Source organism: Anguilla rostrata, chromosome 4 (assembly GCF_018555375.3).
Source record: "Anguilla rostrata isolate EN2019 chromosome 4, ASM1855537v3, whole genome shotgun sequence".
Lineage (NCBI taxonomy): Eukaryota > Metazoa > Chordata > Actinopteri > Anguilliformes > Anguillidae > Anguilla > Anguilla rostrata.
Window position 1 is genome coordinate 54,847,679 of NC_057936.1, and position 17,855 is coordinate 54,865,533.

The window sequence follows — 17,855 nt, forward strand, 5'->3', positions numbered from 1 at the left end:
TTTTCAAAAAATAAATATTTTATTTTGAAAAAAAGAACTGTAAATGTACACAAAAATCACCACAGAAACAGAAAAAATATTGAATTTTACAATATGCAATTTAAAGAAAATAGGAACACAACACAAAGTATTTACAAAATGACATTCTATTTAGTTACTTGCTTATACTTCCTAAAAATATAAACGTACCAGAACTGGCCCTACTAGATTCAGCATGGCTGCAAACAGTATTAGATTGACCAGGTTTCATATTCCCTTTTCTATGTGAATATTCTGTGATTCTGTTACCATAGAATTCTCCCAAATAGTACAGTAGCTGTGTCTGCTTCTTAACTGGAAACAGTGATAAATGGGGACACGTAGTCTTGTTACTGTTCTACAGTAACCTGAATCTGACACCTAGTACATTTCTCTCACAGTACAATCACTGAGCAAGGTGTGACGCATTTGTGTAAAATAGCAACAGAGATGTAATTAGACTGAACTTTGAATGTACATCATACTGAAGTAAGCATTACTAATTCAGTTGCTGGTTTAATAAAGTTCAAACGTTCTTTCAATGGGTGTTTGTTTAGTAGAGTTGTAATTAAGATATTCTTAAGTGCTATTACCTTTTTACAATTTATCACACCTCATGTAATTAAACTAACTTATCATGGAGTAAATCACATTCATCCTTCCTGTTGCAATGTTCAGTTCAGTGGTTAGGGTAAAAAGCTGCCTAGAAACAGAAGGATGGGATAGCAAACATGGCTGGCATTCATTTGACAGTCTCTTCAGTCTTTCAGTGTTTATCCGGGAGAAGTCTCCAAGACAAAGCTGAGCGAACAGCTTGTAACGCACTGGGAGCTCCCACTGTGTACAGCAGCAAAACTGTACAAGCAGTGCGTGCATACAGCGTTCCTGTCCAGGAGCAAACGGCCCTGCTCCCCGCAGACGTCCTCAAAAATTAAACCCTTCAGCGCCAGTGCTGTGACACCATCGTGATACCTTCATCATCAGCAGCACAGCTAGCTTCCTTTGGTGCCAGGGTGAAGACTTTGAGGAAACCCCCTTCTTTTCCAGGTAGTTAGACGGTGCGTGGCGTGGACTTCGCCAGCTCGTACAGGCCCCGCTTACGAGCCTGGTTCAGGTAGTGGACGGCCAGGCCAGTCATGGCCACCGCGGTCACCACGGCAGCCACCCCAATGACAGGGACGATAAAGTCATTCCAGCTAGGCGGAGGGCTTGACTGTCTCTCTGGATGTGGAGAGGGGGTGGGGGGTGGGTGGGGGGGGAGAGAATTACAATCATATTGTGATGAGAACACTCATTTCAGATGCATAAATTTGGTTTTCAAATACAACAGCATCAAGCCAGAAGCTTATTGGCTATGATTTATTACCATTTTTCTTTTGTCTTTTACAGAAATGCTTTGTTCTGTTCTGGAAGAATCTGTCCCCTCTTTCTCCTCTGCCTGTGCTTTGTTTGTGCTATAAATGACCCTCCTTTTATGCTAACAGGGCCTGTGCCTAATATGCCCCCAGCGTTGTTCCTGTCGCACTCACCCATCACGCTGATGGTGAAGACCTCTGTCTCGTAGCCCAGGTCGTTGGTGACGTTGACCTGGTACAGGCCCGTGTCACGCAGGGTGAGGTTCAGCAGGAGGAACGTGCCATTGGGAGAGTACAGCTCCGCGCCGCCGTCCAGTTTCCTCAGGATCACCGCAGGCGGAGGGAAACTGACTGTCCTGCAGCAGATGGTGACATTCTGGCCCTCCTGCACCTGTGAGGATGGGAACACCTGGACCGTGGTGTTCCTGGGGGGTGCTGGGTGGCCGAGAAATTATAAAATGTCAATGGCAGAGGCAAAGAGATCCAGGGCTAATGTGTCAGTCATACTTCTGTGCATAATCATCATCTATAAATACCATAGTGGTTAAAAATTCCACACTGTCATACTGGATTACAACTTTGCCAAACATGATGTGACCAGCTGAATAGTTATCTGTTCTTCATACAAGGGAAAATCACAGTCTTGGAAATCTATCATATGGTATCACTATGAGCACAGAAGTCATGTGAAAATTAAAAGGTCACATTCAAAAAGAGAGAAACAGCAATACCACAAGCCTGTGACGGATACAGGACACATGCACAATGTGGAAATGAAAAGAGGAAGTGAGAGCAGGGCTTGTGTTTGAAAGACGCAGTATTTTGAGAAAACTCCAGAGAATGAGGTCAGAGAAACTTGTGTGGGAGGTTTGTGGGACTCACTCTTCACAATGACTCGGGTGCTGGCAGCCTGGCTCCCGTGTTCATTGAGGGCCTCACACTCGTACAGGCCTGAGTCAGACAGCTGGACAGAGGGCAGGGAGATGGAGGTGGTGGAGTCAGAGCTGGTCTGTAGGTCCGTTTTCTGACCCTCGGACACCCTGCGCAGAACCAGGCGGCCCGCTGGTACGCTGTCCGTGTAGCAGGAAATGGTCACGTTGTCCCCTTCCTTCAGCTCCCTGGCCGGGCTCACTGTGATGGATGTGTTCCGGGGGGCATCTGAACAGTGAGAACATTATTAGCATGGTCACTGGTCACTCACACACAGTCCAAACACACAAACCCTGCTCACTCACAAACAGCCCAAACACACAAACCCTGGTGACTCCCACACAGCCCAAACACAAAAACCCTGGTGACTCACATTGAAGCGTCACAGTGGTCACAGCAGTCCTCACAGTCCTGTTCCTGGGGACACCCTCCATTTGAAAAGTAGCCTTGCAGGTGACCCGTTTGCCCTGGTGCCCTGCCGTGGGCGTGAAGGTCAGTGTGGAGGTCAGGTCCTGCAGGCCGCTGGAGAAGGAGCCCTCCTCTGAGTGCAGGAGCCTCTCCTCGTCCCACCAGTCCACCCGCAGGCGTTCGGCGGGGAAGACGTCCCGTACGCTGCAGCGCAGGGTGGACACCTTTCCTTCCACGTGAGCGCCACCGCTCTCAATCACCGGGTCTGAGGGAAAGGCTGAGGGGGACAGAGACATACTCCATCATGACTGAGACAGCTTCAGACATCCAACAGGATGATAAACCCTCTTCACTCTCTTTTTCACATGCACAATAACAAAAACCGTTGTTCCTGACCTTTTTCATATTTCATTAACTTCCCGTTGATGATTAACTACAAAAAAGCCACGGCGAGGGAGTGGAGGGTTTAATGAATCCTAATTTGGAAGCACTGATTCAAGCCTAATTTCTGATGTCAGCGCCAGAGAGAATCAGAGCAAAGGGCATTTGAAGACGGCTCGTGTAATGCAGCGTCTGATCACAAAACCACTCATCAGGAAAGCGCCGTATTGTATCACGCTGAAGTATATCTCCAGGTCCTGAAATAACCCTCCGATAATTATCAGGACAATGTTGAAAAAGAGCTGCACAAATACGCAGCAGCTCAATCCAGCTACTGTTATTAAGAGATCCCTTCAGCCTTGAGCTTGTACGCAGTGAAGGGGCACAGAGTCATCCATCTCAGCTCTTCGAGGGTCACTTTGGCAGGCATTTCCTGCTACAACACACCAAGGCTTCCTCAGCCAAGGCCGGCGTCACGAAAGAAAGCAAATCCAACATTGTGGAGAAGAGCTAAAACTATCCCCTGAACCATAAAGGTGAAAGGACCAGTTATACGGGTAGCGCTATTCTTAACCCATGTCACAGAAACAACAGCATACAAGAAATCGGAAACTATTTGACATTCTTGGGGTATTCCCCGCCTGCTTTAAATACTGTCTATTCAGCGATTTCTCTCATTTATTTATGCGGCATATCTATATCTAGTTATCTAAGCTCAGTACATTACCCTCCGCTGAAGTAACCTTATTTCATACTCACAGAAGACCTTTATCTCCGTGCCCTTTGACTTCAGGACTGAGCCGCACTTGACCTCGCAGGTGTAGGCTCTCTCATCCTGGAGCTCCACTGGGCTGAGAAAGAGCTGTGAGAGGGGCCCCTGGGTCTGGCTCCGGCGGCGAACGGACGCATCCAGCGGGCTCTTCCAGAAGAAGGCTGGGGAGGGACAGCCCGTGGCCCTGCAGGACAGGATGACGCTGGCCCCTCTCTCCACAGTGATCACACCGTCCCCTGGGCTCAGTTCCACCTCAAGGGGGTGGACTGGCCGAACAAAGAGAACAGACACGTCAGGACACACAAGTCAGCATCACCATTAATCCAATTACCACCATTATTACAATCCTCTTTTTTATGTCAATGGATATGGCTACAAAAACACTTTTGTGCTCCATTGAAACTCTTTTAACTTCCTCCTCTCTTACCTCCTGCTGAGTGTGCAAACCACAGGCTTACAGTAATAAAAACCATCAGTAACATTACAGCACTATCAAAAGCCTAAAGCACAGAGATAGACGATCAGCGTGTTTTAAAAGGCGTTAGTGTCGTCCAGTTGCTCACAGCCTCTTTTATACAGTGGAGCGGCTGGTGAAATTTCCACAGAGCTTAGAATGTGTACCCCCTGGGGAACTGTGCTCTCTGTACTTTACACAGACAAATTCCCCTTCTCTAGCCCCCTCTCTCTGTCGCTGCTTCCTCATGCAGTTCTCTTCTTTCCACCCAACATACTCAGGCGATATTCAGTTGTGTCAGTGACAAAGCAAAAGAGACATTGAAAATCATGTTCGCCTCCAGCTAACTTTGTGGAAACAAAAGTAAACACCGATTTAGTGTCGTGTGACAAAATGATGATTCCCACCTTCGACAGTCACTTGGGTGCTGGCAGCCTGGCTCCCGTGTTCATTGAGGGCCTCACACTCGTACAGGCCTGAGTCAGACAGCTGGACAGAGGGCAGGGAGATGGAGGTGGTGGAGTCAGAGCTGGTCTGTAGGTCCGTTTTCTGACCCTCGGACACCCTGCGCAGAACCAGACGGCCCGCTGGTACGCTGTCCGTGTAGCAGGAAATGGTCACGTTGTCCCCTTCCTTCAGCTCCCTGGCCGGGCTCACTGTGATGGAAGTGTTCCTTGGAGGACCTGCCAGAAGAAACTTTCCAATGAATTGACTTGAACAATGAAAATAAGTGCAAAGAGGCAATGTTTTTAGAACTGAGTTCCTGAGAAGTGCTCCCTCCAACGAAGTGAAAGGCACTTCTATTATCAACAATAGTTTTACAAGAATGTTATGCAGAAATTTAAAACCAAGTAAGACATAGCCAAAATAGGACCCCAGAAGAGAGCCTTACTGGCAGAATTATCAGTGAAATATATTATTATATTATTATATTTTTTAAATCCACACCAAAAGTCCAAATATTTACAATATATAACACCATATTCTATTTCCTAAAGGGTATTCAGCAACATAGCTTCTGTTCCCTGATTTCTACGTGATCAGTTCAGGACATAACACTCAGGACAATTAATCATGTATATCAGGGGTATTCAATCTTATCTTAAAAGGTTAAGGTTTTTGTTTTGAGCCCAGCACTGAAACACCTGATTCTACTCATCAAGGCCTTGATTGAAGACCATGATTAATGAATTAGTGGAATCAGGTGCCATTGTGCTGGGCTAGCCCAAAACAAAAACCTGCACCCACACCAGCCCTTATCAGATAAGATTGGGCACCCCTGACGCAGATGGTCATTTGTGCGTCTCACCTTGCACAGTGACATTCACCGTGGCTCTGAGGTTTCCCAGCATGCTTTTTGTCTCACACTCATAGGTGCCAGCATGGGACACTGTCACATGACCGAAGACGAGCGTCTCATTTTCACCCACTGTGACAGACTGGCCTGCAGGCCCAACTTTCCTCCACACTGTCACTGGCCGTGGGTTTCCTTCTGCAGTGCATGCCAGTGTCAAATTTGCTCCCATTTTCACCACGGCTGTCTCTGATATCCTAATATCCCTGGGTGCATCTGCATTAATAACAGCAGGAATAATCATTCTTAATCATTCATTTTTATAAGGTATTAAGGAGAGTTTATACAAGTGCAAGTGATGGGACTCACCCATCAAATTTATCCTATCAGAGAAAAATGAAATCAAAGTTTATCTAACGCTACATTTCACGGACGGTGGGGGTAGAATATCAATACTGTTTCATTTTTATCAATGTCTTATACAGTATAAACAGAACTTTCAATTCACTAAGAATACACAGTAACCTTCTGCATGAACTTCAGTGTAAATATAGCGACTTACACATCACATTCAAAGAAACCGTGGTTTCCTTAATCTTCTGATCCTCAGGAACCCCTTCAAAAGTATGCCGGGCCCTACAAGTAATAGCTTTTCCATTGTCTTCGCTTGTTGCCATGTATTTGTATCTGGAGGTGACATTTGAAATGTCTGCTCTTCCCTCGTAGGTGTGAAGGACTCTCCCGCCCTGCAACCACTCAATCTCCATGTACTCTGGAGGATAGACTGTCGGCACCTTACAGGTGAGAGTATTAGCTTCACCCACCAGCATGTGGCCATTCCCCGAAATGACAGGTTCTTTTGGGAAAGCTGAAATGAAACATACACTTAAATATTTCAAGCAATATTAAGTAACATATTGCTAGTATTTGAACATAAAATTATTTTCAAAAATATCCATACATTTGTGTATTGGTGTAAGACAATAAAACCTTTAGGTTTGGTAGATTGTTATTAACAATTATCTGAAAATGTTATTTTATAACTATATCTGCAAATAATCAACTGCTATCATCCGACAGCAGTTTTAAACCAGAACAGCAATACAGATATGACATACAAAAATAACTTACAATAAACTTTCACGGTTGCAGACATCTGTTTCCTTTTATTCCCGCAACTGACTTTGCAAACAAACATGTTATCATGAGCTGTGGATACGGGATCAAAGATGAGGAGGGATTCCGATGCGGAGGGATTTTCCACGCTCCCGGAAAGCGGCTTATCTTCGAGGGAAGCCCAGGTGAGGGTGGTGCTCTCGGAACAGTCCCTGGCGCTACATCTCAGCACCTGCCTGTCGCCAACTCGTAACACCGTATTACGTGGCTCCAATTCCATAACAAATGAATTCGCTGTTTAAAAAGACAACGTTTTGTAAATTTATTACAGTTAAATTACCATTTAGTGCGCACCCATTTTGCTATATAAAGAAATCAGCCCTACATGCTACTATATTTTACATTTATAAACAGTAAAATGTTCGGTGTTAAATCAACTCTTAGAGTAGCCTATATCTAGTCCATATAGTGAATTCATGGAGCCTACTGTTAGCGCTGAATTAACATTTGACTATTACTCTGTATGTTTACACGTCATATGTCAGAAAATAATTTATAAAAAATTAAAACAGTTCAGCAACTGTCAACAATTGATACGACGTGAAAAGAAATCTATATAAAATACAGACTTTTAAAAGAGATCCAGCATTTTGAGCACCCGCAAATATAATAATAACTTACCTGCCACAGGTAATGCCAAAATCATCATTATAGTAAACTCCATTGTTTAAAGTTGATGTGAATGTGTACAGAAGATTAATATGATATCCAACGCGATTATTCGTTTCCCTGCTTCTGTCAGCAGTGCAATGCTGGGTCTGTAACTGGGATGAAGGATTTTATAGCCTGCGTCTGAGGGGATTCCGACGAGGAAAGAAAAAAAAGTCCTCTTCAAAAATACCAAATATGTCACGGATGAATTCCCCCACTCCTGGGACTGAATTTTTGGGTGTGTAGAAGTGCTCCCCCTTCAGTAAGAGTTTTTAATAACGGACCGTCAGAGCAACATCGCTTTAGAAAAAGTGTCCCGCTGGTAATGCCTGTTGTGTTTTATTCAAGTTCAATCCGCGTTATTTATCTAAAACAGCAAAGATCATTATCTATAGTGCTGGGATTACAAAGATTTTTCAAGGCCTCCTAGAAGGAACCTGATGGCTGAGGACTCTCACATCGATATGATGGTTATCTTTTGACATCATCAGTCAACACCACTACAGGGTGAAATACATCGGCTATTTACCACATCAGTGCAAGTTCATGTGCAACAATCCATCAATTATTCAAATCATAAATGTGTCATTTTATTATGCATTTATATAAGATATATCATTTTTTTATAATTTCTATTTCGATATTTAATTATTACAACGATCCCAATATTAGTAAGGATGTGTGAACCGGATAAGGTTGATTTTATCTCAACACATAAAACGTCTTTGTTTTGTTTGAAATGTTTCTTATGAAGCATCAGTTTTCATGTAGCCTATGTATTTACATAGAATTCATAACTCATTATATACATATATGCAGTATTTACTGTAATACCATGAACTAATAGCTACGTTTACATGCAGAATATTTCATCATTCCGAATACACTCATTCAGATTGAAGATTCCAAATGAACCGTTTACATGCATGTTGATCTGATTAAGGTGTGCGTTTACGTTCGCAAACATGTAATCGGAAAGCAATTTCTGGCATGCGCACAACCCCAGACTCTAGCCAACTTCTGGCGTTCGAGTGCACAATACAAATTTATATAAACATTTCCAAATATGCATCGTATGGTATGTACAGTAGGCTATTTACATTGATAGTGTTCTTACATAGTCTTTCAGGCAGCAGTGTCAATGGAATATAATTATCGTTATGTTTAAACAGTTATTAAACAGCAGATGATGAGTCGATAGTTCTGTCCTTAATTTTTTCACACACTTTCACAACTCATTATTTAGCGCTTTTCGAACATCACATCGTTCTGCGATTTTTTGCTTGTTTGTTTGTTTGTTTGAACGTTTGAACGTTTGAACGTTTCCAAAAGGAAAAGTAAGTCGCCCACAGACCAGTCGTGTCTTCGGCGACGTCACTTACACAGTGAACATGCGCAGAAAGAATATTTATTCTATTCAAGTAGTCGATTCAAGCGCTTGTATGTGTAACATTCTCCTATCGATCGGATTCAAATGAAATCATAAAATCAAAATGTTTTTATAGGCCTGTCGGTCATTTCACATCTGTCACAATATTAACAAAAGGTTTACTCCACCCCTTTCAAACTGAATGAAATTTCAATCGGTATGGGATAGTTTAGTTTAGAGACATTTTTATTCTGGTTGGTGATCCTATTGGACGTGGAATAAGAGACTCCATGTTAACGTAGCTAATGCTTTTTTATTCAACACTTATGGTTGGATGGTTGGATTTTCTTTTTTTCTATCTTTTTATCATTATTTTCCGACTTTATATAATTTTCAAACATACCATACATTTAATAACCAATGAAATGCATGCCCACAAATCCATGTGTAATAGTTTCACCATGAAATTATTAAACCAGATTATATCAAATCAAATTTCTGTCCTCTGGTTTAGCATGCTGCTTATTTTTAGAACTAGATGTTGCATAATGTCTTCTCTGAGGACCTCAGAGTCATGTGTGGGAGGATAATTATTGGTGGTGATACACTTCCTGTAATTGTGTTGCTGTATGTTTTTAAAAGATTCAGTTCGTACCCTTGGAAGTCCACATTAAATCCTTTTCTATTTACATGCAGAGTAAAACGTTACTTTCATAGTGTCTGTGAGGCTCTTGAATGAATTTTAATCATGAATATACAAATTCTGACAAGTTTGACTGTGCAACCTTCATGGGCAGGCAAGCGTTCATTGGTGTTTTAACTATGTGCAGATTGCCTATTCCTGACTGAAAAACAACCAAATGAAAAATCAGGCAAGATTTCTGCTGAAAAATCCTACAATTCATGTATCTGTTATGTTCCTGTTAGATTCAATTTTGTGCAGGAGACCCCAATACCTTACCTTAAAACAGAATAAGGACCTGTTTGTGATTATTGAAATAAGAATAATTATTTTATTATTAATAATCTCAAACCTCCTGCAGCAGACTGGCATAGGAGAAGCTGTTATAAAAGATGGATGGATGGATGGATGGATGGATGGATGGATGGATGGATGGATGGATGGATGGATGGATGGATGGATGGATGGATGGATGGATGGATGGATGGATGGATAGATAGATAGATAGATAGATAGATAGATAGATAGATAGATAGATAGATAGATAGATAGATAGATAGATAGATAGATAGATAGATAGATAGATAGATAGATAGATAGATAGATAGATAGATAGAATTTTGTTTCTTTTCAGTCATTTAGATGTGGATTTGTTTTTGTGTTTTGGATCATTGTCTTGCTGCAAAAACCAATTACAGTTCAGCTTCAGCTCATGGACAGATGACTGGACAATCTCCTGAAGAATTTTCTGGCACTGAGCAGTACTCATGGTACCTTCAATAATGGCAAGCAGCCCAGGTCACGAGGCAGCAAAGCACCCCCACATCATCACACTACCATTTGTAGATAATGGCTCTCACTATGGTTCAGAGCCTTAGAAATTGATTTGTAACCCTTCCTAGACTGATATATTTCCAACAACTTCTGTTTCTTCTAGAATTCCTTTGATCATGGCATAGTGTGCTTGTAGAAATGTTGTGGTGACTACTTCACTCTGATGATAAGGTTCTGTATGAGCGAGGTTTAGATTTAACAGGGCTGATTGCAATCAAGCCTGGCTGTGTTCAATCAACTGAATCTAATGATCAATTAAATTGGATTAATTGGTTGATTTAGTAACTAGGGGGCAATTTCTTTGATATGGGTGTTTAATAACTTTTTCATTAAATAAACTAAATAAAATATTTATTTGAAAAATGTTTTGTGCTTACTCAGTTTCCCAGAGTCTAATATTACATTTTTTCTAAAGATCTGAAACCAGTGAGTGTGACAAATATGCAATAAAAGAGGAAATCGGTGCTTTTTCACCGCACTGTACATACCTACATACATACATGCATACATACTCTGACTATCATCAATAGTAGGCCTACTAGCAAAGAGAGAACACGGTCAATACCTATTAACAGAAACATTCTGGGGAAGAGAACTCTAATGCTCTTGAATTAGTGCTGCACTTATAGTACATGCCGCTCAATGGCAGGGGTGATTGCCTATCCACTCTTTCCTGTAACTGTGTGGAACCACAGTCATGGTGTCTGTCGGTGAAACTGGGAATTTAAGGTGCAGTATAGAGTGAGTGTGGAGTGAACGTTCTTTGTTCCTTGCTTTATCTAATGTTGCAACATCTGAGCTATGCTGGTATACATTTCTGACTGAGGGAGGTTAAAGGGGCACTGGAGTGGAATATAAATGAGCTTCTCACAGGGAATGTGAGACAGCAGGATGTGAGTGGGCCTGCCACAATGCGCTGAGAGCTTAGTTACAGATAGCAGCCTGGTGATGAGGACGTGAGTGCCACTGGAGAGGTAACAAAAAAAACCTGTGTGCCGGTGCAGCTATTTTCAGAGCGCATTTTGTCTCGACAATCAGGAGGGAGCCGGCGGAGAAAGCTTTCTGTGCTTTGTACGCTGCATTCTGTGGAATCAATAACTCACTTATTTCAATACGAAATCACAATGCAAGCTGGAGCGATGGTGAACATCTCACTTGACCTCAACTAAAGAAGAAAATGAGGAATGAAAATAACAGGCAGACTCGCTGAGGAGCCCTTAATGGTGAAGCTCAGGCACACAGTGGTACTTCAGTCAGAACACAAAGTGCTCAAATTGAACTTATCTGAAGTATGCCCTGTACACTAGTACAAATCTGGACACTGGCCTTTTGATGTAAGTTAGGAAATACCAATGTCAAGCACTACCTTCGGGCCAAGATCAGTAAAATGAATGCATTTGAAAATGTCTCCAAGGACTACACACATAACGTTGCTGTCTGGGGGGTTCAGCAAGGTGTACTCTCCCTCACTGCTGTTGTTGGCAGACATACCTCAGGTCTGCTGAGGTGGAGAGGCACATTAACAAGGCCTTGGATGTGACCCAAAATATTCTCCCCCTTTCCCTATCTGCATGTCGTAGAATGATCTAAGAATTAGGACATTCCTCTGATTTACCATAAATTACTAGTGAGTCTGCTTGCTGTAATAATGATGTTCTGACGCATGCATGACATGTTTGTGTTTTAAAATTGGAAGCAAACAGGGGTTAACTGGTGTTGCCAGGAATTAACATGAAATGTGTCAAGCGACTGTTCATAGCAAGGCTTCAGCACAGTACTTTGCAGGCTAATCACAGACAGGTAGCATTTTTCAGAATGGTCTCGACAGCAGAAAACAAGTCATATGCACTATTTGTGTTCGCTTTGCTTGATTAATAATGCACCCACGCTGAGCTTCTCGGAGCATTGCAAATAACTGTCCACAGTCACTGTAAATGAGTAACTCTCTCTGTATCAGTGTACAGTGTACAGCATGAACAATACTGTTTATGCTGCAGAAGATTCAGCAGGCCAAGTGTCATTCTTGGGGCAATAAACTCACTGAATAAATAGTCAGCCAGCAGGTCTTAGTGTTAAGTACACAAACTTACATAAAACACTTTTTTAATTTGTGAACTTGGAATATAAATAAGGCAAAGGATTCTGGTATTATGTAACTATAAGATGACTGTTTCCTCTCTGAATAACTAGAGCCTATTGGACAATAGGGGTGGGGCTGGTGGGAGGTGTGGGTCAGCCTACTATCCCACCTAACTTATTTTTCTACAAACTTAGAATGTCTAGAGAGACGAGTGCATTTAGGCCCATCCCATCACTGTAATATCCTCCTTCATTTTGGGACACTGGAGCAAAGTGCACTCCAGTATACCTTATTTTGGGCCAGTCCTTGTGAAGTGCCCGGTAAGGACTTTTTTGCTCTAGTTTGACTGTCCTGGCTGTTGAGCACCTATCCAGTCCTTTTTTTATTTAGCTGGCTTGAAGCATGTTGGGAATCTTCTTTATCATATGCTGAAGGAGTTTTCATCTAAATTTTTCTGAGTTTTCATATCTGAAATTAAAGTCTTTATTTGACATCAAAGGACTGTCACAGTATGTTTCATTATAGCATGGCGAAAAAACATTTTTAAGAAGAGCGGAAAATGGCTTGTCGCTTTGGTTGCTCTGCTACCCGCCATTTCTTGGGAAAACAATTTGTCCAGCTCAGATCTACAGTTTTCAGGGAAAGCTGGAAGTGAGTCTAGGGGAAAGACTGCCATTCAGGCATGGCTATTGCCTTTCTGTCTCCCTGGGTGAGGCCGCAGTCCAGTGGTGGGGGTGTCTTTGGTCACCACCTATGTTGCCTATTTTTAGATCTGGTGCCGCTGCCATGTCAAGTTGGAGCAGAGGCCATGAGTATGTAAACTTTATCTGTAACGTTTTTATAAATGATTGGCCCAAATATTACTCACTGGTGCCACAATGCTGACATTTAAAGTTAACTGCTCTAAATTTGGCAATAAGCTTTTAAGAATGTCTTGATATGCTTTCAACATATAACTTGTATCATCAGACAAAAAGGTAGTCTTTTTTTTTTTTAATCAACCATAAAATCCTCTTGGCCTTTCTTGATGCAATCCACAGCTGATGAAAATATGGTAGGAAGGCACAGTCTATCAATAAGGAAAACTTTCTAATTAGTTGTGATGGATTGTCTGACTATCTGTCCCATCTGGCTATTTGTCCATGACCACACATATACTGTGTCAGCACTTTCATTTTGACTTCGTGTAAAGCCGCAGTCTGCGCTGCATAGTTCTGTTGAACCTGTCCGGCTGATGGAATTTCTCCTCCATTTATTACATGCTTGTTTAAATATGTTCATAATTTGGGATTATCCACTTTTTCCAGGGGATTATTTGCATTTAAGATTGCATCTGCTAAATCTTGAATGACAGTCAGCAGCTCCACAAGGCAGTCTTTTACCTTGCCGACAAATGATTTCCTTTCGGTGTGGAGCTCAGACTTTGATTGATGTTTACTGTAGTGTGTGCATTGGACATTACGTCTATGTTTGCTTCCCTTCTTTCCACTCTCCTCATATTAGGTCAACTAAATGTTTTCATAAAAGTCTCAATTAACCATTCAGTTGTACAGTTAGTCATTTGACTGTGCCATTTGATTGCCTAAAGGAACCCTGGAAGACAGCAACTGAAATATACATTTAAACCCCTGCAGGTCATGTGATGGCCCCACTCATCACAACCCCAAGCCAACTACTATTCTGTATAGTAACAGAACTGCCCTTCACACACAACAAATTGCTAAAATGTGCAAAGAAAGGGACAAGCTTATTTGAAAAATTACAAACTTTATTTTGTACTTTAAACTCACATGCACAGTAACAACTGCTTAATTTGAAAGTAAAAACTCCATTATAATTCCAGAGATACTTTGCTTCTTGTGTCTGCCACATCACTCGAGCCTATGTATTCATAATATAGGTCATTGGTCCTTGGTTGTGATGGTGGATAAAACCTGTAAAAAGGTGAATCAAAGAAATTGATTCGATTCCCTATGTGTTTTAAAATAAATTGTGTAATTGCGTGGGCCTTTGGACATGTAATCTTAAATTATTCTTACAAAAAGGCTATTCAATAAGATCAGATCAATCTATGATAAACCCTGAGATGTACAAGCCAGTTAGGTTAAATTATTTTGTCAATGTATTAACTTTGCCCAGATAGCTCTTGATATGTTTTGGTCAGATCCATAAACATTTACTTTTATTACAATTTGATGTTATTTATTAAGCCTGGAAACTATAAATGTTTGCAGATTTTCTTTTTTCTGGGCAACAGTAATGTCAGTCTGTGGTGGTAAAATACAAGTTACACTCAGAATTTCAGTCTTCCCCCTGGTTGTCATTGTACTCTGTTAATTTAACTGCCCATTTGAGCAGTCTCCCATGGTCCACCCAGTCTGGATTCAAGTTCAGTGCATTAGAAAAGATGATGGGATCGACCTTCATTACATCAACAAATGTCATCCCATCAGCATGTTTTATTCACTTGTTTTCATTTTCTTTAACTTTTCAATCTGTGCATTTGAAAACAGCTGTCGTCGAAATAACATGTGAATTGAAAAAAATAGCCTGCACAGTAATATGTTCAGAGTCAATTCAACGCTAACAGTGTTAATTCAACTCTTAACCGACAACATTTGATCCCACTCTGGAATGTGGAACCAAATGTTATCTGTTAAGAGTGGAATTAACGCTGTTAAAGTTGAATTAACACTGGACTGTTCACCATGGTTGACTACAGTTTCATCTGATGAAATGCTGACTTGTTAATTTTTAGAAGAAGAGTTGCATTAGAAATGCATGCAAAAATGCATGCAAAAACTTTAGAATTGGTTCAAGACCTCAAATGATCGACAAAATATATATTTACGAACGGCACGTGTAGGTTAGTTAATAGGTGTTTTCGGCAAAACTAGCCTATATCCATAATAACGCCCCGCTCATCCTTGTATTACTGTATTTTACCATAATGAAAAGGAAGAAACTGGAGGTATCAACTCTAATACGTAATGGGACGTTTTTACTCTCAAAAATGCATGTTCAGTATCTTCATGAGTGCACTCACAAGAGGAACATTTAAATTAACAAGATCAATACAAAAGATATTACATCCTTGCTAAAAAAAAAATAAAATAAAATAAAAAAACAGGTCAAGGAATGAAAATGGATAACTGGTTTTCTCGCTGGTGTCACCAAAAAGAAACAAATACATTCAAGAGCTAAAAAGAATATTTGCATTATGGGCTTATTTATTATATAATAGGATATTTTTTCTTATTCATGTTCTCAGTTTACATTACAGCACTACCTACAATAAATAGTATGCAAGACACGTCATTTTCACGGGTGTCTAATACATTTCTAAAGAAATCGCCAGGGCTATGCACAATTTCTCCCAATAGTGAGATAGAACAATCTGTGGACAACCGCAATAGACTACGTGTTACAACCAATTAAGTTAACCTTCAGCTATAACACACTTGATCTCAACTCTGTCAGTTTCAACTTATTTCAACTTTTATTTTGCTTGAACACCTTGTTTTTTTAGTGAAAACTGATTTTAAAAGTAGGCTTACAGGTTTAATTAATTCATTAAATAATTTAATTAATTAACGTAGCTCGTATCGACGAATTCAGGGTTTACAGGTTCTTAAAACCAGGTGTACAGGCCTATTACACATACATATTTCACTGGTGAGGAAGTCACAGTTTAATTCACTTCGCCAAGGAATGTTCTTCTGCTGTTCTGTCTCGGTAAGAGGTGAGAGATAGTATTGATCATGACAGGCTCAACACCAACCGTCGACCCTCTCCATAATTCTCCTCTTACAACCGATCTGAAAGACTTCCTAAATTCTTCGTTCTTCCAAGTGTAGAGAAACGGATTCAATACGAAGAGAGTGCAGAAGACCATCCATGTGGCTGTCCGAACTGCTGCAGGCAATGTTTTTAAAAGACCCACAAATAAAACCCAGAAGAGCGGTTCGGTAGTGAGAAGAAAGATGCAACACACAGCCAATACGTAAAACCCAAGGCGCTTGTCCTTCCTCGGAAAAGAGTAGGGGAGATTGTTCACGATTTGAAAATTTAATATGCTAACTCTTTTCACGCTGATCTGCACTCTGCGAAATATTTTGAAATAGCAATACAAAACAACCACAGTATGGGCAAAAATGGTGAGTGCTAAGGTACCAGCCGCAAAAGGGTTTGACAGAACGGATCTTCTTGTGAAGGATGTTGCAACCTGTAGATCTAAGCATCTTTCTTTTTGGTAAAGAGGAGCTGAGAGCCATGGCAGCAGACATCCGAGCGATATAAGCCACGACGCACATATCATCCACTCTGTGTGTCGTTTTTGATACAGCGACATGTATGTTGCAGGAACCTTCGTAATTAAGACGTATCTGTTCACTGCAATGAGGGAGTGGGAGAGAAGAGAGACTGTGATTCCAAGAAACAGAACAGCTTCTTTAAAAGCGTGGTACCCAACCGCGGAAGGTGCTCCAGTGGAGATAAACACAGCCTCGTGAGGCATCCAAAACGCGCACATCAAAAGATCAGCAACGCAGCCGTTCACAATGAAGGCATTGCTGCAAGTCCTGAGTTTCTTAAATGACAAGACCAGGTAAATCACCAGAACGTTTAACGTAGTCCCGATCAAACACATCAATGTGTAGATTGTAGTGAGGGAAATATTAAGGCTGCGTCCCATATCGCATCCAGTCAGTGGCTCGGAATCGTTCCACATTCTTGAGGAGATTCTTGAGAAGCTATTGTAGATCAATCTGATGTTTCGTTTAATACGACAGTATATGAATAAATAAATAAATAAATGCCCAAATAAATTTCGTTCCGTTATAACCAGAGACGAAAAACATTACCGTAACTCTGCATGGTTATGATGCTCTTGCGGTGGTGAGGTGGGTTGCCCCCGCAAAGCCGTTGTGCTCGTCGACGCCTCCAGTAAGTAGAGTAAGCTTTTACCTACCCTGCGCTACTATATCGTCGGATGATCATGAATAATTCAGAGGAAAACAAAGCAACCGTGGTTAATCATCTAGCCTTCACATTTACGAATACTGAATAAATATGCACATACGTGAATAAAAGCAAAAACAGACAAAATACTATTATAACTTGAGAAATGGGAAGCAAGTGGACAGATAGCCTATGTAAGTCTTGAAGCGTGACCCACGTTCCAATGGCATCTCGAAGGGGCATTCTATGGCGCTTGCATTAATTTTACTGATCTTGGCCCGAAGGTAGTTCTTGACATTGATATTTCCTAACTTACATCAAAAGGCCAGTGTTCAGATTTGTACTAGAGTACAGGGCATACTTCAGATAAGTTTTCACTACATACGTGCAACGAGAGACAGAGCATATAATGCCAGCTTCCGAAAATTTCGTCTCAGTTAACCAGATTAAGCAAGTGACAGACAGAGATCCCTCCATTTAAGGCCTAAATCC

At 41.2% G+C, this 17,855-nt stretch overlaps 2 protein-coding genes across 2 annotated transcripts; both read right to left on the bottom strand.

Annotated features, from left to right (window-relative positions):
* Nucleotides 1-7,570, bottom strand: vcam1b (vascular cell adhesion molecule 1b). The gene is made up of 10 exons (XM_064333261.1): nt 7,410-7,570; nt 6,744-7,022; nt 6,175-6,480; nt 5,628-5,888; nt 4,726-5,001; nt 3,852-4,130; nt 2,677-2,988; nt 2,256-2,531; nt 1,548-1,808; nt 1-1,239 (listed from the first exon to the last, which is right to left on the bottom strand). The coding sequence occupies exons 1-10, from the start codon at nt 7,450-7,452 to the stop codon at nt 1,070-1,072; spliced, it is 2,463 nt and encodes an 820-aa protein (XP_064189331.1). The 5' UTR covers nt 7,453-7,570; the 3' UTR covers nt 1-1,069.
* Nucleotides 7,571-14,151: 6,581 nt separating this feature from the next.
* Nucleotides 14,152-17,754, bottom strand: gpr88 (G protein-coupled receptor 88). The gene has a single exon (XM_064333262.1). The coding sequence runs from the start codon at nt 17,131-17,133 to the stop codon at nt 16,096-16,098; it is 1,038 nt and encodes a 345-aa protein (XP_064189332.1). The 5' UTR covers nt 17,134-17,754; the 3' UTR covers nt 14,152-16,095.
* Nucleotides 17,755-17,855: the final 101 nt, after the last annotated feature.